Source organism: Pimephales promelas, chromosome 1, assembly GCF_988280905.1.
Source record: "Pimephales promelas chromosome 1, fPimPro1.hap1.1, whole genome shotgun sequence".
NCBI classification, from domain to species: Eukaryota; Metazoa; Chordata; class Actinopteri; order Cypriniformes; family Leuciscidae; genus Pimephales; species Pimephales promelas.
Window position 1 is genome coordinate 32320265 of NC_142769.1, and position 22590 is coordinate 32342854.

The 22590-nt window shown below is 38.7% G+C and overlaps 1 protein-coding gene and 1 long non-coding RNA gene across 3 annotated transcripts; one reads left to right on the forward strand and one right to left on the reverse strand.

Moving 5' to 3' along the window:
• Nucleotides 1-956: 956 nt before the first annotated feature.
• On the reverse strand, nt 957-11552 carry LOC120491012 (uncharacterized). Of its 2 annotated transcripts, none has more exons than XR_016160285.1 (4): nt 11279-11552; nt 10775-10874; nt 7373-7475; nt 957-1512 (listed from the first exon to the last, which is right to left on the reverse strand). It is a non-coding gene; the product is annotated as an uncharacterized LOC120491012 (long non-coding RNA). The 2 variants fall into 2 exon arrangements; XR_016160279.1 differs by having other exon boundaries at nt 957-1862.
• A 1573-nt stretch (nt 11553-13125) lies between these two features.
• On the forward strand, nt 13126-16460 carry irx5a (iroquois homeobox 5a). The gene is made up of 3 exons (XM_039688565.2): nt 13126-13509; nt 14509-14914; nt 15442-16460. The coding sequence occupies exons 1-3, from the start codon at nt 13267-13269 to the stop codon at nt 16131-16133; spliced, it is 1341 nt and encodes a 446-aa protein (XP_039544499.2). The 5' UTR covers nt 13126-13266; the 3' UTR covers nt 16134-16460.
• Nucleotides 16461-22590: the final 6130 nt, after the last annotated feature.

Genomic DNA, 22590 nt, shown 5'->3' on the forward strand with positions numbered 1-22590 from the left:
TGAGATCGGGCTTGATTTTAGACGCAGCCATTGTTTTAAACATGCAATCAGTGCCATGCAATCCAATGAAGAAAGGCGGAGCTATCAATCAGCTGCTTAATGGATACTACTCAGGACAAACTGAGAAAAAAAAAACAACAAAAAACAGACACACTTCATTCAAAACAAGACTAAATGCATAATGAACACACTAACAGAACAATTCTTTTTTTCTCATGTGCTGCTTGAAAGAACTGCTCCTTGTGATTTTTTTTTAAGTGCATCTGAGATTTATCTATAATTGTTTTTATATGTTAAATCTTTTTACTTTTGGTGACCTTTGCATTCAACGTGTGAGACAGAGGCAAAATATCCTTTCAGCTATTCGATCAGTGTGAGCAGGTCAAGAGTTAACAAACGCACAACCACATACGCACCCATGCAAACACACTCACAGTCCGGAACAAAAATTAGCTAAGTGCTAAAACAGCTGTGCTTGGTCATTTATTCAGCAAACACACAAAATAACCTCACTTTACTGTAAACGATCAAGACCACCCAAGACACCCACAGGTTTACAACAGATTTAGACCAGATGAGAAACGGTAAACTCATTTAACTGCTTCTTTCTTTATTCTGAATGGCAAAAGTGATTGAAAATAATATAAAAAAAATGTCACTAAACATCCATATTTTACTTCCATATCCTTCCGTATCCATGAGTTTATCACTGGATTACAGTGCAAATCATCAATCCTTATGCAGATGACGTATACTAAGCCGTTCAAACAAGACCTATTCTTGGTTTTATCTGTTTTATTTATTTTTTATTATTTGCTGGTCTGTCATTGGTCTTCTGAAAAACAAGCTGAAAAAAACAAACAAAAAAAACAATCCGGCAACATATCTACAGTATTATACCAATATATATATATATATATATATATATATATATATATATAGATTTAAAAATCAAGTTTTATTTTTTTATAATTTGTGTATTAATTGTTGTATGCCATATCTATTTTATAATATTTAGGTATTATTATGTTATATTGCTCTTCTATTGAAACATTCGTTTTCCATATAAACCAGGGTGTGGCAAAAAATTACAATAATGAATTGTTTGTCTGATGAAACCTGTCAGTACTCTGGTCTATTGCATTTGTTCAGTGCATTTGAAAATGATGGTCCAGCACTTGCATTGTCTTGAACGACTCCAGCCAAAAGGCAACATGCTCTGGATCTTCTTTTCTTCTTCATTCCATTCTGTCTTTTTTCCCCACTTAGTTTATCATTTGTTGGTGAAGAGCAGAAAGGAGGAATGGCACGGTCACTGATTCACCACAATAGGTGCCCGTGGGGGTTGACAGGAGGCACAGTTTGTGGGTGAGGTGTCGAGGCTGGGACAGCTCCAACTCGGTGTCTTTAAAACCATCACTGTTGTGCTACACTAGGCTACGGGCCAGTGAGTAATCTCCACACAACAAATGTCACAAGGAATTCTGGGTAGAGCACATAAAAAGAGCGAGTCTGTGAAGAGAGGAGAGAGAGGAAGTGAGACAATGATGAATGATTGGCAAGGTCCTGTTTGTCTCTCGCTCTCAATCTCTTAATTTTTGGCACCAGTCTTGTAAAGTTTTTTCGTTGACACTATTGCATGACACACTGACAGTAACATTATATCATTTAATGATGTGCGCTTTACAGAACAAGAGTCGCAGCTCTGAGGTCTACTTTCCTTCTGTTTCTCTCTCTCTCTCCGTCTCTCTTTCTCACGGTGCTCCACTGTCGGTTGGAAGCCCAGAGCAGGGCTGCAGCGGTGAAGCTCCCGTTACACTCTGCCTCAGCCTCTCTGTCATCTCTGCTAAGCCCAATGCACCCTGGGAAATTAAATAACCCCATGTCTCAGTTCCCATTGCCCCAATTAGCATATTTTCTGTACAATGGGCATGGTGTCTAGGATGTAAAAGGACAGTCATTTAACTATATTTTCGCCATTAAAAGGATAGTTCATAAAGATGAAAATCCGTTCATTATTTACATTCCAGAACTGTATGACTTACTTTCTTTTGTGGAAAACAAAAGATGATATTTTGAGAAATGTTTGTTTCAGTGTTTATTTTAATTTGTCCATACATAATGTCCGTACATTGGCTATCAACATTCATATCCAAAAAAAAAAAAAAAAAAAAAACTTTTTCCCCTCTATTTCCTATACTATTCTTACTAACATTATATATATATATATGTGTGTGTGTGTGTGTGTGTATATACATATATACACACAAACACACGTCTGGTTTACTATCTTTGCGAGGACTCTCCATAAACGTAATTGTTTTAATACTGTACAAACTGTATTTTATCCTTTTACATTGTCCCGATCCCTAAACCTGCCCATCACAGGGAACATTCTGCATTTTTACGTTTACGTAAAAAAAAAAATCTTATAAATTCTGTATTTATAAGTATGTTTACTCATGGGGACCTCAATTTAGGTCCCCACAGTGACACAAGTCTCCATGAGTCTGTGTGCATTCAGGTTTAAGTCCCCACCGGGATAGAAAAACATGTACACACACACACACAATAATTAAGCACATGATAAAAGAATTTTCCCAAGACTTTACATGTAGTCACGCAACGCTTGTTTACTTTGTTAACATTAACAAATTGAGAACAAAGTATAATTTGCATGGTTTTGCATGATATGATAACTTCTAAGTGATTGTTAGATTTAATCAGCGCAATTTACTGCAATGTCAGAACCAGAACAAAAGTGGATGTTTCTTTCTAGTTAAGATTACATTTTCCGGAGAAAATTATTATGTTGGTCATAGAATAATAATCCGTGATTGTGAGTGCCAGTATCCACACTGGCGCGGTGACTGACAGCTGCACAGTCTCCTCAAACATCGTGTTCATCCACGCTGTGCCATGTCGAGGGTGTTGAAGTACAACTCGCGCAAAGTTGATGATTCCGTGAATGGCTGCAATTGCAGATTTCGAACAGAGATGGCGACAAAGAGGAAAAACGCCGGAAAAAATTGTCTCAAATTGTATTTGCTACAATATGTATGCTTAGTAGTGTATTGTGTAATTCTTGCTTCACCTGTATTGAATAAAACTGAAGACACTGAAGCAACACTGAAGTGCTGTTTTTGTAGATTTTTGTACCATAATGTTTTGTCATTTTGTTAGTTTAGCACAACAAAAATAAATGAAATGGCAAAGATTGTATGAGCACGTTCTTTGCTGTCAAACGTATATAGAGAGAGCAATGACTATTAGGACGCATAGGGAATGTGTAATTGACTAAGGTGGAAATTAGTATGGTTTAACAGCAGAAGTTAACAGAGAAGACTTATTCTTTCACACGTCCTGTATGCAATCCACATAACATGTCTCCTCACACACACACACACACACACACAGGCAGTAAGAGGCGGTAGGCAGGCATTTAGACAGCATGGTAAGAGCTCAGTAGGACTGCCACACTCAGTCCAAACCAAATGAGACCATGCTGCTTCAAACTAGCCCAGCAGTCTCCAAGGACTCCACACTGATTTTCCACAGCAGATCATTAAAGTCTTGTATTCTCTCTCTTTCTCTTCACACTCCCTCTTGCCTCCTCTCCCTCCCAACCATATCTGTGCTGGAAAAAAAAATAGTCTAAATAAAGTTAAAGTCTGAATAAACAAAGGATTTTCTCCTATGTTACCCCCATCCTTCTACCTTTCCGCCTCTTCTATAGGCCACAGCTTTCCTAAGATGACTGTGGAATCTCATTGGCTCATTCCAAGCTTGTTGCAGTGGTAGCTGGTTCTCAATTTAATTGGAAACTTAAATACTTTGGGTAATGTGTGGCCCCTGGGAGCCCTTGCTGCCATTTCACAGACACATACACACAGCAAGAAGAGAGAGAGGAGAGTGAGGGAGAGCAGACAGGGTGTCTCTCTCTTTTGCACAGGACCTCCAAACACCCCCACCCCCTCAAACTACAGCTGTCCTCAACGACAGCCCCGGCCCTTCATTATCAAAATAGAAATTTGTGTCCTAAGTGCAGCAACATTGCTAATGCTAAATATCCAACTCCCTCAGGAGCTAATTACGCCTGAGTACTGGCAACATGGATTCCATTTTTTCACCTCCAATAACAACTGTAAAAGCAATTTGAGCATTTTTCAATTAATTAAACACATAGTCTCCCAGTAACCTCTTGTCATTTTGCCCTCCAGGACTAAAGCTAATTTGTGTAAAATAAAACGAGAGAGCGTGTGAGAGAGAGGGAGAAAGCAGCGGATGCGTGTTTTTAGTCATTTTTTTGCCACTATTAGCCACTTAAGGAATTAACGGAGTAGACTGTAAATATTTCATTATAAATACAGACATGTCACTTTGACAGCAATCTGATGCAGGGTTTAAACATGTTCAAAATGTTAATGAGTATAATAGGTTCGTCTAGAGCTATTCACAGTCAATTTGATTCCTTTTAGTTGTCATCCTATAAGCACACTGGAGTAAATCAACTCTTTTGGGGTTGATATTTATTGGATATTTATTTACGCATGCCTCATGCTCATGTCAAGCTATTTTAATATTTTGATTACCTTTGTCATCATCTAATTCTAAAAACTCGAATAATTTATTAACACGGTTAGATGTAATCTTCAGCAAATATCAAAATAATTATACTTTTCATAGTGTACATTGCATTTTGGTGATGCCACTATTTTCATGTTGCATTTAAAATTCTTTTAATTTACTTGGGCAAAATAGTAGTGAATATATATTTTTTTGTATATTTTCCAATTATCAAATATAACGAAAAAACATCTTATATTAGCTTATAGATTTTAAAATTAGCTAATTAAAAATTAGCTAACAGATTTTGACCATAATTTCAGTACACGTCCCTTAATGTGTTTGAATTTTGAAAAACGCACAAAGAGAAATGTCAAAGAATAATAATGTGTGAGGGGAATGTGTGTGGGAGCTTGAATCATATAAAATATTTTCTGTCACAGCTGATGAGTGGTGCACATAAAAACTGCATTCACCTAGACACTGATACAACACACACATCCAGAATCCTCCTGCCAAACATTCTCATTATAGTCTCTTAGAGGCTTCTGTCAGTGAGTCAGATCAGAGAGAGTGCGTGAAATCTCGCTAATGGGCATTACAGAATTATGGGTTTTCCCTTGCTCTCTCTCTCTCTCTCTCTCTCTCTCTCTCTAGCTCTGTCTCCCTCCCACTCCCTCTCTCTCCATCAGGACCTGTGTGAGAGAAAGAAAAGCACACACAAAAGGAACACGCAGAATGAAAGGTAAGGAAAAGGAGCATTCGGTGAATATTTACAACAGTAAATTCGGCCTATGAAAACACAAGATGTTTCATGTGGAAAGCCATCCCTCCCAAGCACCTCAATCTTTCTCTCTTCCTCTGCACTCTCTCGCTCACAGCACCAGTCAGCGAGATGACTCCTGGTGCTGTCTAGCTTCACTTTCAAAGCGCTTTTTAAATGGGCTCCCTCAAGGACGGAAGCACAGCCTTCACCTCTGCGCACCTCTACTGTCTCCCGCATGGACGACCCTCTTAACTTTCCCTCCTTAGCCCTCACTCAAAATATTCAGAAAAAGACCCTGCTTTTCAACAGATTCTTCTAGCGTTGGCAAATATAGCTGCGTGCTGAGTGCGCCATGTTAAGCTATGAGAACTGAGGCTTCTGCCACAGTCATTACACGGTGTGCTGCTCACACACTGATGTTGTCTGAAGAGCATCTCATCTGCATAGAGACACACTTCACGGGTTACGGGCTTTGCCTTCATTAACAGGGAAACAAATATGTCTGAGACGACAAGCAATGTTTTGATAGTGGGTTCCTGTGCTTAATTATTATAACACTAAAAATAACAGTATTGCTCATGGACATGAACAATTATAAAACAGACTGATGCCCTTAAAAAAAGATTCTGGAATTACTATTTTTTTTAGCACAGTCAAAGAATTGAGATGCCTATACTTTAAAACCTAAAAATGAAAAATCAGTCATTTTCTCACCTCGAGTTTTCTGAACCTGTATGACTCACTTTCTCTTACGGAACACTTTTTTTTTTTTTTTGATCCATTTGACATTCATTCTATAGATTAAAACAAATATTATATATATATGCTGGACTCTTTTATGTTTAGAGCGATTTTTAGAACTATATATTTATCGTTATTAGTCGTCATTGGTGTAAACAGGCCTTAAATAATGACAGAATGTAGCTTTCTAGGAGAACTATCTCTTCAAGTAGTCTAATATGAGCAACAGTGGAGCTCTGTTAACATCTTCCTGGTTTTGTAGAGATGGGACAAGAGAGTGAGCAAAGGTGAGACGAGTGGCTCTTTGATCTCACTGCTATATTTTTATTGCGAGGGTGGAACCACATTTCTCTGGGCTACAGATGCTTATGGGAAATAAAAGGTGAGCACACCCGCAGATACCAGTGTGTCACACTAAAATTCATCCTCCCTGAGGGAGAAGACAGGCAAGGAAAAGGGTTATGCAAACAGATCATCAGCAAATAGTGCCTGGGCCCCAAGCAACAAAAGTCAAATGCTTGACTGCTACGATTGGGAAATGGACTCACACAAACACAACGGCGAAGTACCTCAGAGGCATATGGACAGATACCTTAAATGCACTCAAACCTGGCCAGGTGTAGAGAAACAGACGCTAGGAAACGTCCATGGAGAATTTCAATTTCTTAGGCTGTGCTCCTTTAACATTTAACATACATTTCATTATGATTTCTATATAATTACTATTCAATGATTATAGCTTTAATAAAGCAATTATTCAAAATAACAACTCCATAAGAATGTATATAATACTGGTCAGCATTCTCCTGAGCTTCGCTGATATATTACGAGAGGCTGTATCATGTGCTATCGCAGCATAACAAAACAGCTCATTTGGATCCGGCACCTCAGTGATATCATCCTAATGAGGAGCAAATGGGGAATGAGGCCTCGCTCACATTGTTGTTGCCACAGATTACACCTGACACCCAAAACGCTGAGGCTTGATCGGGTAGCTGTTCGAACGTATCAAAGGCAGAGAAGAGAAACTCAACACCTCTGCTGCGAGAAAGCAATGGAGAGAAAATGTGAGAGGGCAAGTGCGGTATGCAGAGAGGCAGGCAGAGAAAGCCATCTACATTTCAAATGCAGAGGATGTTTTCCGTTGGATGTTTATGAAACATGGCTGCTGGGATTGAGCAACTGTAAGAGGATATGGCATCAAAGAACTGCTCAGAGAAAACAAAACAACAACACGCCGCTGCTCACGGAAGAGGAGAGCAGAACACAAGCTCTCCTAAGAATTAAACAGCTGATTACCTGCAACCGGAGGCCTCTAAACGACTCAGGCCCGGGAACCAACTGTCTGGATGGACAGTGGGCGTGGCACAGCGCTGACCAATGGGATGGCAGGAGAGCTTCTCTTAAAAAGAGAATGATGTGTGGATTAAAGAGTGTGACAAAGCAGTTTGGGACTACAGTAAAAAAACACTCCAGGTAAACATTTCTCAAACATTTTCTCAATGACCTTCCATTATTAAAGTTTATGGTACATTTAGATATTGTGAAACCACATAAAAAATAAATAAATAAAGTAGCATTTTAGCTAACATCTAACAGTAACGGAATGAATAAAAAAGCCAAAGCGGTTTAGAAATAAATATATATAGAAAACAACTGTGACCGCTTGTTTCTCACAACAATTAAAGGGCAGACTGCTGCATTTTGACAGACTGCTAAGAATTGAAGTCTCAGTGAGACATTTAAGAAAGACTGTGCCTTGTAAATAATATAATATACAAAAACAACATACATTGTCCGCAGTTGATTAACTGTATGTAAACCTCTAGTGTGGACGAATCTTTAAAATACTACCTTTAAAATACTATTTTAATATGAATCAAACCTGTAGAATTCACCAGAAATGGCACATATTTAGGTATGTAGTTTTCAGTTGTACAGGAATAAATTATAAACACCATTCCAAGCATGTTTACCTGTATTGCTCTTGTGGCTATAATACTGTTGGCTGTATACACCATTTAATTATATTTTAATACAATGAGTTCAGAGACAAAAAGACATGTAAAAGTATTGTATGATCATTAAAAAATCCTACTTAAAATCAATAAATCAACAAATAGTATTAAAGTTTGTCAATGTAAAGACCCTGTAAAATTATGCATAAATCAAGATCTTCCAAGATTGCTTTACATCATATTTAGAAGTTGCTAACATCCATGACAGGGTTCATTCTGTCATTGCACAACGCTAATTCAATTCTGCCACTCATTTCACATCTGTGTCAATAGCTGCAATGCCAGTTCTTGAGTAAAACAGCTGCTGTGTAACTCTTTGTATATCATAACTTAAAAGTTATATTAAAATTATGCACCTATGCCAAAAGACTCTTTCATCCACTCACAAAATATGTTGTCAGATGAGTTTCTATTAACAATGCTTTCCTGCAACCATTTGATCATAACAGTGTTTACATGTGTGCACATACAGGCTTATGGTGTCTGATTTAATATTACAAGACAGCAAATGAGCCGTATACAAGACACAGGCATCTGCAGTAGTACTGCTGTAGAGAGTGCATTAAATTGTTGTGTGCTGATAAGAGATGCGTCGGCAAAACCCTGAAAAGGTTGTTTTCCTTACACTCAATCCTCATTAGGCTCAATCAATACTCCTTTAGTCCCCCAGCTTACTGACTCACTTCAAAATAACATTACAGGTAATTTGTCTCATCGTTGACTAGACTGCATTACGGTGCTTTCTCGCTCCAGAGCAGAGAATGACACAGTGAGGAGAGAGAATGTTGGATACTGATTTCTACATTCTGGATTCAACTTTAAATATTTTTGGTGAGAAGTCATTGAAAAATCAATGTCTGCTTCCTACAATCCATTTCAACCAAATCAATCATAATCTAGCCGGCTGGCGGGGGAGAGAGAGAGAGAGAGAGAGAGAGAGAGACGGGGGAGGGAGATGAGAGAAAGAAAGAACGAGAGAGAAAAATGCACACAATCTTTGTCTGAAATCTCTCAATTCTAAATCCATTCTCATAAAAAGCTCATCATCACATGGTTTAGCCTGGCTAACGGCCTGTCAGTCACCAGGGGCCTCCAAGGAAGACTTCCGGGAATATGGAGCCACAGCCGGGGGACCCGGGGACCCAGTCTATCTCTGCCATATGAACACTTTAAAATTGACTGGGGTGGTAAAAGCTATCATGATGAGAATCAGAAAGTCGATTAAATCTGCTAGAACTCCCTCATGGTATTTTCACACCTGTTCCACGGGGCAGAAAAAAATACCAGGGTAATCATGTTTAAAATAAATGAGCTCCTGGATCAACAATCTGGTGGTTTCAATAAAAGGTTTTCGGCAAAACTATAGAGAACTGACAGATTTAGATTGCTCTTTTAAAGGATCAGCCTTGACCCTTTTGATCTTGTGCCCTACTTACATAGATATTTGGATCACGGTTAGAAGTGCTCCACTACAAGCTACATTGTTATGAGTGAAAACTTGCACTCAAGTCGACAGGTAAGAATTAAGTTGTTTACGCATCAAAAAAGCGCAAACTTTCTAAAATAAAAACATGAATGATGAATCAAATAGTCTATTTTTTTCTTTCCTTTCAAATTGTTGTGTCAAATGTGTTAAAATTATATATATATATATATATATATATGAATACAATTATAAAATGTATAAATATAAAAATGTTTTTAGCTGTATTACAATAATAATAATAATAATAATAATAATAATAATACGCATTATTATTATAATTATTATTATGTTGCAGTGCTGCTTGGTGGATAGGGTTTACTTGTGCACATGTGTTTAATCATTTCATAAAAATGGCAAGGTCAAAAATAAATCACATCCATTATTCGCCACGGATCTCCCCAAAGCATTAGCGGCGGACTGTTTAGAATTTCAATTGGCTTCCAAGTGGCAAAACCCCTTAGCTAATACATCAAAGAATATTTGGCGTCAACTAATCGGTTTAAGGCAGATTTGAAGTGGCTAAAATCCGTTTGAGGGGGACACAGAGAGAGGTACACGTTACCGGCTGCCCATTGCTTTCGGGAGAGACACGCCTAACCTTGTGCCTCGAGGAAACCTGTCATGCACTTCACGTTAACTAATTTTGTTTAACCAGCGCATTCTGCGCGCGAACGCGAGAAGCAATTAGTCTGCTACAATAGATAATGCTTTCTAATAATAGTTTCTAAATCCAAATTAAATTACGTCGTTTCCCCCAGGCATTTTGGTGAAAAAGCACCACTTGAAATACCACCCCCTACCCCTATTTTTTTATTTTATTTTATTTTTTTTATTTTTTTGGTTGTGCCTATTTCGTTTGACAGACAATTGCATTATTGTGCAAAGATTCAGACTTGCATATCTGCACGCCTCGTTACAAACATGCATAATTGGAGACATAAGCGTCCGTCATAAAACAAGCAAAACTGATACATCAGTGAGAGCACATACCCTAACATAAGCCTACACCTCCCCTTGCCGTCCAGTCTGGGAGTTCACGGGAGCATTTCGGGAAAATAAGGCACGAACTATTTAAATACAAGACCCCCTTTGCTAAAACATTATCTTTAAAAGTGCTTTTTTTTTTCGTCAACCTACATGACTGCTTTGATTAGACTATTACATAAAGAATGTAATTTAAGTTAAGCAGTTTCCTACCTTTCTGCCAGCGCGTGAAGAATGTGACTGCTGCATTTCTCTTTCCATGCTTTCTTTCATTCACCCCTCCACTATGGCTAAACAGACTGCTTATCGAATCCTATTGGTGAAGAGGAACTCATTACTGCCGATAATACTCTATCAATGAATATTGACGTCATTTAAATGCCACGGGTATCCTTTGGAAACTAGTACGCTATTTAAAGCTGACTAATGGTCACTTCCACCATGTTTCATCAAAAAACAATAACAATAATAGGCTAATAATAATAAGTTAAGGATTTTATATGGCATATGCTTTTTTGTGTTATATGCAATATATTCAATATGTAAAACGATAAAAAAAAACACGTGTAGCCTAGCTATGGCTATTTTTTTTTTTTTTTTTTTTCTCATGGATTGACATGGAACGAAATAAGTTAGGCTACTCGTAAACTATCAGGCTGTTATAATTCTGGTTCATGTTCCTCAATTCTATTTTGTGTATTTATAGCCAACACTCACGGTGGTGCAGAAATAATAAAAACATCTTCACTATCACATTCACAATCGACAACTTCGTATGTCTTCAGATTGTTTTGGTTTGAACTTTGCATTGGTCTACTGAGTTTGAGCGTCATCATTCTTTACTCCAGTAACACGTGACCTCATGCACATTCTCTGTAGCAGCGCCTACAGCGATCCCTTTCGGCTCAGAGAGACTTTAACAAGTGAGCCAAATCAGACTCCTGCGTGAAGTTCCTCAGCCCCACTTATGTTTTTGTTTGTTTAGTTTTTTTGTTTGTTTTTTGTTTTGTTTTTTGTAGCCTATTAATAATAAACATCGGATCTAGGCCTATGTATTAGTTCACCAGCAGTCTGTAAAAGCGTAAGGGAAATTCTTTAGATTAGTATATTTTAAATTATCTTATATTGTCTTATGTTGGTCTATGCCACTTAAATTATTACATTAAATTATGATGAACACTGATTACATTTAGCTTACCTTTTATTAGGCTATTGATTTCTACTTGTAGTAGAAATTTAGTAGCCTATTATTAATCTAATTAGTATGTATCGTGAAGATTAGTAAGCTAGTAGCTAAATAAAAAATAAAATCCGTTTAATCTTAATGCATTTAGACTATATTTATTTACTTAAATTGATATGCATCTCCATTTTTAGTATGCTAGACGCACACAATACAGTCTGCGAGCAAATAGAACAAAATACATGAGGATATCCTCCGCCACAGAGGAATATATCTGTTTGAATCAAAAGGGCTTAGAGCCCCTGGTCGTGGTGGATTTGCCGTGGTTCATATGGTCTTAATCTGTCTGCGCTTGGGGCTTTGGTGTAAAGGAGAAGAAGATCTGGTTTGTTCCAGGATCTAAGGCGAAAACTGTCAGCGGACAAATCAGTTAACACCTGTCAAAAGTTACTTCTTCACTTTCTACCACTGAGATTTGATAAGCGCGCACTCACATTCGTCGCATTGTTTCTGGAAAATGGCTTTTTCGAAAAGTAGCCTATTTGTGTACATTTTTTCCAAGCCGTAAATTTAATATATAGGCAATAATATAGACAATCTCCCCCAAATGCAGGTCCATGTTCAACTGACTTAAGGCACGATGGATCGCCGACTGTTGCGTATTATTAAAAAAAAAAAAATAGGCTATAAGCGTAAAATGAGCGCCAAGAACACAAAACCAAGGAGCATAAATAACTCCAAACAGTACTTGTAGCATCTCCCGTCGTATTTACCAAGCCGTCCCAGAAAGATAACAGTCCATTGGTTATTAATCATGTGTGAAAATGAAGGCTTCGTGTTTTTAGAAAATGATGAAAGTTGAAGGTGATGTGATGTACTGGCTCGCACGAGACCGCCATCCAGGGGCTGTAGCTGCTCAGTCTAAGGCAATGAGGCTGTTAGAGACAAAAATATGAGGATAGCGGGGGAGATTGTTAGTGAGTGCCAGGGTACGAATGTAGAGAGAGAGAGAGAGAGAGAGAGAGAGAGAGAGAGAGAGAGAGAGAGAGAGAGAGAGAGAGAGAGAGAGAGAGAGAGAGAGAGAGAGAGAGAGAGAATCGATTCAGGTTGCTGTAACCCAGCTTGCCTTTCCTTCGATGACTACACCCCGAGAGGAGGAGCGAGAGGCTCATAGTAGGCGTCAGAATCCTCAATTTCCAACTTAGCATCCTGGCAGGACACTCTCCGAAGCAAAGCCCCATCCGAGAGCAAAAAACTTGTCCCGCGCGCTCGGCATGAGAGTCACAGCGCGCGCAGAGGGTGAGAGAGCGCCTCGAAAATCCGCGTGTGAGTCTGACAACGACTGATTAACGAGTGTGAAGTCTATGCATTCGTCGTCCTCTTTAATTCCCATCACTGCTATCAACGTGAGGAGGACGGGACGGAGGTCTGTTTACTCGGAACTCTATGAGCGAGCGCGGAGAGCGCGTGAGAGTTTGAGGGAGAAGAACTCAAGTGAGAAGCTTCTATTTGGATCTTCACCATGGCGTACCCTCAGGGCTACTTGTATCAGCCGTCCGCCTCTTTGGCACTCTATTCCTGTCCTGCCTACAGTACAAGCGTGATATCAGGACCCCGGACAGACGAGCTAGGGAGATCTTCCTCTGGCTCAGCTTTCGCTCCCTATGCCGGATCTACAGCGTTCACCAGCGCCTCGCCAGGCTACAATTCCCATCTCCCGTACAGTGCTGATGCGGCCGCCGCCGCCACTTTCACTTCTTATGTGGTGAGTGCGCTTTATTCACGGTCCAGTGTATTTTTCTACTTTTGAAAAGTTGGGGTGATACATTGTTATGCTTCGTTGTAATGCATATTGTGTTGCAAGGATGAGACGCAATGTAATCATTTGCGCAAGATTTGCGGTTTTAACTATCAAATATGCATTCGCGGAATTTGGTTAGGTTTCATGACACTATAAATAATACACACTGCAACACTTTAAAACAAACAGAAATTGTTCTAAAATAAACATTACAACACATAGACTGATATTTTAAAGCACTTAATTCCCAATTGAATAAATGCAAAAAAACAACATACATAATTCCACGTATTGTTTTATTATTTATTTTATTTTATTTTATTACATTATTGTGTTCATTTGTGACAACACGATTTCCTCGGTTCTGTGGGCAGCAGCCAAACAATATTATTGGTATCAAAGGGAATACATTATCAGTTGCTGCTCATTTGTCTTAAACGTGTGTTTAGTCAAATAGGCTACTTAAAAGGACACAAGTTCTACTGGCTATTTAAATGTGAATTGCGTGCACGTAGGTCAGCTCTGGTCAACAACACTGACAGATGACCCAACATATATCGCAGCAACTTCTAATTAGCTGGCTAATCTGAGAGGAAAAAAAAAAAAAACATTGTCAAAAAGAATAAAGATTTATGATCGCTAACAAAGAGGGGGGATTTTGAGAACGTTGTGAAATTGCATTTCACAATCTTTCCTGCTGGAGGAAATGAGGCAACAACAAAAAAACAAAACAAAAAACAACAAAACAAAAAAAACAAAAACAAATAGAGAATACGTGGCCCTGCGGCCTTGCGCTTTACTATTTTGATTAATTAGATTTAAAGTGTGTTTGTTGCATGCATGTGTGTGCGTGTTTGTTTATGGTGTGTATGCGTAAGAGATCTGTAACCGATCCTTCATTGTGCGCAGGTGTGATAAGAAGTGATATTTTGCAAATAAAACAGTTGATTTGGCTCTTTGCAGAGCTCCCCGTATGACCACACAACAGGCATGGCCGGATCTATAGGCTATCATCCTTACGCTGCTCCCTTAGGCTCGTACCCGTATGGAGACCCAGCTTACCGCAAGAATGCTACCCGGGACGCCACAGCCACTTTGAAAGCTTGGCTTAGCGAGCACCGGAAAAACCCGTACCCCACCAAAGGCGAAAAGATCATGCTGGCCATCATCACTAAGATGACCCTCACTCAAGTGTCCACCTGGTTCGCCAATGCCAGGCGGAGGCTAAAGAAGGAGAACAAGATGACCTGGACCCCACGGAACCGGAGCGAGGATGAGGAAGAGGACGAAAACATTGATCTAGAGAAAAACGACGACGACGAGCCAAACAAGCCCACGGACAAGGGAGACTCCACAGACACAGAGGCAGGTCTGTGGAAAAATCATCAATTTTTCATCGCAGTCGTTTCCGCTCCGGGCGCAAAATTGATTGCTGGTTAATGGTGGTATATTATTTATAATGGGAGAATTGCTTTAAATAATGATCACCTTGAACTCCTCTAATTTGACTTCTTATGGACTGAGAATTGCTGGTGACGTATGGTGTTTTGCACATCATTTATCTCGAGCTGCATAATAAGGGCACAGCTGGCGCACGGCATCTCATTTATAGCTATAATAACAACAGCCTATTTTTAATAATATTAATAGTAGTAATAATAATAATCATAAGTATTATTATTATTATTATTATATGCATGTTGAATATTAAACAACTTTGCACAGAAATGGGTACACTGAATTGAATGAGATTTTTTTTTAAACAGTAAAACTATACAACAGTTTAAAATAACGATGTAATATTTGTCTCATCGTAAAAAAAATATATATATATTAATGTCGACCAGTTTTGTTTAATGAAATCTTTTTTTTCTTTTTTCTTTTTTTTCCTTTCAGATCATAAACTCATCAACCCTGGGGAGATACCATGCGACAGATTTAAAGACGAGACTCATGCTAAAGATCTTGATCCACCTTTGACAGACTCGGAATTAAAAGACACAGAGGAGCGGACGGATTTGCTCGCAGAGCAAGCGAAACCAACCACCTCCTCTCCCCCCGTCCTACAGAGAGGGAGTGATCTCATTACGCAAGAAAAGCCCACAGAACCGGGCCACGCCGCGAGCACGGTTAACAGCAACGTAACGTCTGTTATTCATTCTCCCCCTTCGGCGCCCAAACCCAAACTCTGGTCTCTGGCCGAGATCGCCACGTCTTCGGACAGGTGCAAAGGGAGCAGTGAGGCTCCACAGGCCGCAGGACTGGGTCAAAGCACAGTCATAGCCAGTGCGGCCTCGCCGAGCCGTTCCTCCCCTCAGTGCCCTCTCCCTAATAACACTGTCCTTTCTCGGCCTATTTACTACACGTCCCCTTTTTACCCGGGTTACACGAACTATAGCACTTTCGGACACCTTCACAGCAGCCACGGCACCAACACCAGCTCAACGGCACATTTCAATGGATTAAGCCAGACTGTTTTAAACAGAGCCGAGGCTCTGGTAAGAGAGAGCAAAGTAAGAAGCCAAACACAGGTAGATCTTTGTAAAGACTCACCTTATGAGCTAAAGAAAGGTATGTCAAACATTTAATACCGGATTCATCGCCAATCACACGGACATGTATTTATTATTTGTGGTTGCTTAAAGAAGAAGCAAAAGAAGACGCATTCTGATTAAGAAAAACAAACAAAAAACAAAACAAATCCGAGGACAATATTTTCTGAGTAAATGCTTATCCTCAAAATCTTAGTTTCTGAATTGTTAATCAAGAGGATGTAACTTCTAAGAATTGTCTTAAACGCTGCAGCCGCCTGAGTCTATTTGTATTAAAGACTAATATGTATATTTAATGTAGCATTTTGTATTTAAAATGGACAATACACTATCTTTGAAGTAAATTATGGAAAAGAAAATGTGTGCAGCGACTGATTTTGGAATTTGCATGCATGTGAATGAGAATTTGAAAGCTGCACAATTTAAAGCGATATTATTTATGAAGATAAATGACATAATGACAAGGACAAGTATTATTTCTAAACACAAGCGTGATAATACTTGGAATTATCAGGCAGCCTATTCTGAGTTACCTCTAAAAACAATCATGGGCGGCACATGTTGAAACTCAGGCGGTTTGGGAAAAGCCACATGAACACGATGCTTTATTTGTCGGTTCGATCATGCTGCTAAGTTTTTATGGAAGTTTCTCTCTCTCTCTCTCTCTCTCTCTCTCTCTCTCTCTCTCTCTCTCTCTCTCTCTCTCTCTCTCTCTCTCTCTCTCTCTCTCTCTCTCTCTCGATAGCCTTCAGTCAGGGCACTTCCCATCTCTCTTTTGCAAACAGAGAGATTGTTCGACGGATGAATATTGATATGACAACACCGGCAGAAGTGTCGAGCAGTCATTTAACCCAATTACATTCCAACCGCGTCGTGTTATATGCAAAGCAATCAGGTGGCGAACTCCAGTAATGAGTTCGATTTTATGCCAAATTTAGACCTCATTACTATTTCCTAGGCGTGGCAAAGTGGTTAGAGGCGCGCGGCGATGCGGAGTGGGTCTGGGAGCATACTGCTCTGTTATATCATTAAATGGTAGGATAGGCTTAATAGTGCTTTGGATTATAGACGCTGATGGCTTTCAAGAGTGTAGCCAAGGTGCCGTGACAAGCAAATGTCCCCCTGGCATGGCCTGTCCCTAGTACTGTCCTGCACCTCTACCCTCACCCGCAGGTAGGTGTCACACTTGCTCTTAATTTCGAGGCCTGACTCTTTAGAGACAGAGAGTAAACCTTATTCAAGAGACGCATTTAACCGGGTGTAGGCTAATTATTATAGCTGAGATGTATACTATTATATTAAAAAAATGAAAGCAACTAATTACAGCCTACTGGATGGTACGAAACCATACGCAAATATTAAAATTAAGAATAAAGATAAATTAAGACTTCAGTTGTTTTATTTACACATTTTAAGCAAGTTCAGTCTCCAAATTGCAAAACAACAAATCCACTTTATAAACGACTTTTAGTGAACATTTTAGCAAATTACAATTAACTGGAACATAATAACAAATCATTATATTGTTGTTCGTTCGCAATTGTATTATTTAACATGGTTCCATTAACAATTATGATTATTATAAAATGTTAATGCAATTAATAGAATTTGCATTCGATAACGAAGTATGGCCTATTTAAAATAAACACGGATATTATTTTTTAACTACATCCTCATAGCACTGATATTTCCAGAATGCCTCGAATTATAATTTGAAATGTATAATAATAATAATAATAATAATAATAGACGTGAGGACGGGAAGCGACTTGATTCAGTCGGAGGTCATGTCATTAATCTCTATAGTTTACTTTGTGCACTCCAGTTGAAAAGTCCCCTGGGTTTCATTTAATTCCCCTGGCTCTAATGTCCTTCCCCGGCAGCAGAGCGGGTGAGGGGGGCAGCTATATTTAATCTCTCGGAGTGGGATGGAGCTGCCACTGCACCAAATCAGCCGGCTAAATAGCATAATTATGTTTTTCTTTGCTGATCCCTCTAGGAGTTGAAGCATTCGATGCAATGTCCCGTTTGTCCATAGCCCTAGAAGTTTAAAAAGCAGCAATTTATATTCTCGAAGACAGATGGTTACATTTTTTCCTCCCGTTCAACATTCATTCGTTTGAATTGTGTCTTTTTTTCTTTTTTAATTACAAAATATCCTCTTTTCTAATGACATGCCAGGCTTAAATATTGAAATATCGATAAAAATTCACGATCCCATTTTACACATGAAAATCAATTGGATATTTCAAACAGTAGACGGGGATTGTGTGAAAGCTAATTTCAACGCCACAACAGAGAAACCCGTTTGAACACACTTTGTGTATTGCAATGTAGCCTATAAAGGTCGTGTGAACTTAATCTAACTAAAATTTACTGTAGCCTACAATGCAAAAAAAAATAAATAAATAAATAAATAAATCAATATTTAACTCTGGAATTGTCAAAGATAACTCACGTGACTTAAATCAGTGATTGTTTAGTTTAATTTGCTGTGTTTGGTTGGATATGATGATAAAGAAAGACGCATGGGATTTTATTATTTGCATCATTAAAATTAAGCCTAGGTTATATATAATGCAATCGCATGTAGCCTACATTTTAAGCAGGCGTCAATTAGGCTATCTTCAACGTAAGACAAGGTGATACGATCTTAAAGCAGTAAGCTTTCGGACTCGGGTCGGCCGGTCCGTGCTTTTGTGAGAATGAATAACCGCGCGAACTCCGTAATGATCCCATACGACTTTGTTCAACTTTCTCTCTCTCTTTCTCTCGCTCTATTCCAGTTGAATGGGTCTCAGACTCATTGTTCGGAAGAGATCCACAGTCACAGTGTGTGCATGTCAAGTGAGAGCAAGACAGTTCCCACGTGTAAAAAAGAGAGAGAGAGAGACTGAGACGAATCTAACTGATAGGCTAAATAAAGAAAGTGCAACATGAAATAATATTTCAAAATGTAAATTCAGTGTTAGCATAACTACAAAAAAAAAAAAAAAAGTCAACAGAAACGTCTTCATTCAAGATTTTCCTCAGCATAATTAGCAGGGTTGTGATAGGCCGCCTAGGCTATTAATTAATTTCAGCGTATTTTTGAACAATATCGAAATTTTGACAACGAAATGTATAAAAGCACATTTATTGCAATCATTCCCGTGCTGTAAAAATATATTGAAAAGGCGAGTCTTGACAGGCCCTTTGTTAACAACTTTGCTTTCAATAGGGACGTGAAATCAGCTTATTCGCAGCAGGAAAAATAAAACACATAACCAGCAAACTGATGACGTTTGTGCACATATAGCCTAGCCTACATGAAAAATATAACGGGATTGGAAATAATTAAATTAAATTGTATAAATATACAGCCTTTGGGTTATATATACATCCCAAAACGTATTTTAGAAGTTCTACCCACATATTGAATAGCCAAAAAAAATCTAGCTATTTTAGCATTTCTTAAATCATACGAAATGTAATTGCAAAGAAAAAAATGCAGAACTAATCCTCAAAAATTCAGTGTATAGCAAACTTAAAATCTAAAAAAGACTTAAAATCTAATATTTTAATGGACATTATTTTGCAACCGCTTAATACGTTATTTAAAACGTTCATGCGTAAAATTACACCAGCCCGTAATCGAGCAGTGAGCGACATGTGCCTCAAAACCAGTTGATAAAAATAATCGCTAAATCACCGTTAAAATGTACTGGACATTTCTTCCAAAGCGGATTTCTGAGTAATATCGACAATCCACCTGATAAGTCAATGACTTGATCCCTCCATACTGACACGACTCCAGCTGAGCCGAATCAAATTCAGCTCGAATGTGTAAAAGGACACCCTTTTATTTGACCTTATAATATGCGCTGGGACATCTGCGCGAGGCAGCAGAGCAAGTGTGGCGAAATCCAGAACTTTTTTGTCCCTCTTTCCCTCGTTCTCCCTGAAGTTACACATGTCGGTTGATTAGCGCTATTAATTTATAAAAATTGAGTAAATATGGAAACTGCTTGACGGGACCTCGATCGGGGGAAAATGTGATTTGAGATGAGAGAAAAACCAGGGGAAATAAATACGGAGGATGAGGCTAGAGTGAATCCTCCCCAAAATCTTAAATAAAGAACCCGAAGTGGAGTGGTCTATTCGGTTCGGCATGCTGGGAATACCCCCTCCCTTTTATTTAATCATCCAATCCCACTGAGGAACCTCTTAATTAATTATGGGTGCTAAAAATTCACACCAGCTGTTTCTCCCGTACTCTCTCTTCACTCCGCGGGGCGAAGAGTGTGACGCGGCCATGGGGCGTAATTTTCACAAATTAGCCCATTTTCTCCCCCCCAAAAAAATCGAGCTCCTGTCAGGGCTCCTCTGACGTAGGGTATATCATTTGGCGGGCTCTAACTGCTCGTATAGACGAAGGGGGGGAAGGAGAAGTAAATGGCGGCTTTTCGGCAAAGTCACGGCCCAGTCGACACTTATAAATCGTTTGTGTTAAAGGAACATTTTCGATAGGCAGACGTTCATTGTAAGTTGAGCCAGATGAAGTGACAGGCGGTGATTTACTGCTATTTACCCCCACTTTAGCCTAGACTTCACCCACTGTTTTCCTATTGCCCGCGTGCAGTTCTCTGGGGAGAGATTACACGTCATTTTCAGCTTTCTGATATTTTAAGTGAAACCTCCATAGCCTACATATTTTGTATGAAGAAAGAAAGAAAGAATAGCCTATATGACATCACAAACTTTATGGTGTGAATATACCACATATTTTTATCGGTGTTCTGTTAGCCTAAAGCTAAAACAAAACTAGGGCCTAAATAATTGCTCTAACACAAATTAAATAAAATGCATAATCGTGTTTTGTGTATTTATTGCTTTAAACAAATCTTTAACTTAGGTTAAAGTGTTTAGTTTGACTAATAATATTATAAAGATTAAGCCACATCAGATCACGTCCAAGACTAAACTGATCTCTCATTAGAGCCTTTCCTTCAACTGCCCACAACACATTAATATTAGATTATTAGTCACCAAATGAACTGCATTTGAAACGAAAGCAATCAGTATCACAAAACAAGAACATATTTAACAACATAAATCACAAAAAAAATATATAAAAGATCCATTCATTTAATTTTCCGTGAAATGTCCATTTGAATGTTAATAAATATTATATTTACATTTACTTATATTCAAGTAATTGTTTAATTACATTTTCTCTGTTTATACTGTCACTAATATTACACTGTTTACACTGTCACCAATTAATGATAATCAGATAAAGGCTACTATGAAATATCAAAATTGAAAGGCAACACCACACAAGTGCAGATATAATGCAGATTTAAATATATATATATATATATATATATTTTTTTTTTTTTTTTTCACTGCATGGACAAAAATTAAGGGACAGTTTTCAACACATTAGGCTCAAGTCCTATAAGAGTCCCACAGCACCACTTTGCCTAGATAAGCGGCTAGTATTATTACATTCTTAATGGTTCAGATTAAGATTGATGAACTGTTTTCTTTTGGGCACTACACAGGGTCCACGAGAACGAGGGGGAGAGAAGAGGGGGACGAAGGAAAGAGGGGATGAAGGGAGGTCTACAAGCTGCCTGTTTATTTTCATTTGGCCTTTTAAATGATCTCTTTCTTCTAGACATCTGTTCCACATTATGACACTAATATTTAGCCTAATGGCTGTTCTGATGCGCTGCTTTGTGAGATAGCTGGAGTCAGCGGCTATTATCTACAGCCCACCTGGGGAAGAAAGCCAAGCCTGATGATGGAAGTTATGCAGGAGAATGAGGGGCAATCATCTAAATTTTTTTTTTGGGAGAAAGCTGACCAGTTTTTCACAGAGAAATTTCCCTCTCTTAGGCTGATGGATGCAAATGTAAGCTCTGTAATTGGATCAGTTCCCCAGATACAGATAAATGGCTGCTGCTTTACTCAGGGTTATTTTGAGCTATGTTAAGACAGCAGCGTGTTGCTGTGTGTGTGTGTGTGTGTGTGTGTGTGTGTGGCATTAATGAGAAGGAGTTGAGACACACTTTACTCAGTCACAACACGGTGTGCCTAGACCTACTGTACATATTCACACACTAAATGAGAAGGCACTGCCCTGTGACTGTTTTCTTTCAGGCAGTTGAACTCCCACACATGCCAATTAAGTGAAGGCACTTGCTGATGATGTAGAACCAGCTATTAACAAATGTTAGACCTAAAAAAAATGACATTTACATTCAAGAAACAAGTAATACTATTCATAATATTTTTTTTTTAAAGGGGTCATATAATGACGTACTTTTTCAAGTTGATTGCACTGAAATGTGTGTTGGAATTTCATGTACACAACCATCATATGATGATAAAAATCTATCCAGTGTTTTTTGTTTTAATCTCCTTTTATGTTTTCCCCTGCCTCAAATTGACCCGTTCATTTGTGACGTCAATAAAACGGACGCCCCTCCCGCGATTGTTGATTGAC

Excerpts from the sequence above, each read along its gene's own strand:
- irx5a (XM_039688565.2), top strand. The coding sequence starts at position 13,267 with ATGGCGTACCCTCAGGGCTACTTGTATCAGCCGTCCGCCTCTTTGGCA. Across the intron at positions 13,510-14,508 it reads CCACTTTCACTTCTTATGTG|AGCTCCCCGTATGACCACAC; the intron begins GTGAGTGCGCTT and ends GGCTCTTTGCAG. Across the intron at positions 14,915-15,441 it reads CTCCACAGACACAGAGGCAG|ATCATAAACTCATCAACCCT; the intron begins GTCTGTGGAAAA and ends TTTTCCTTTCAG.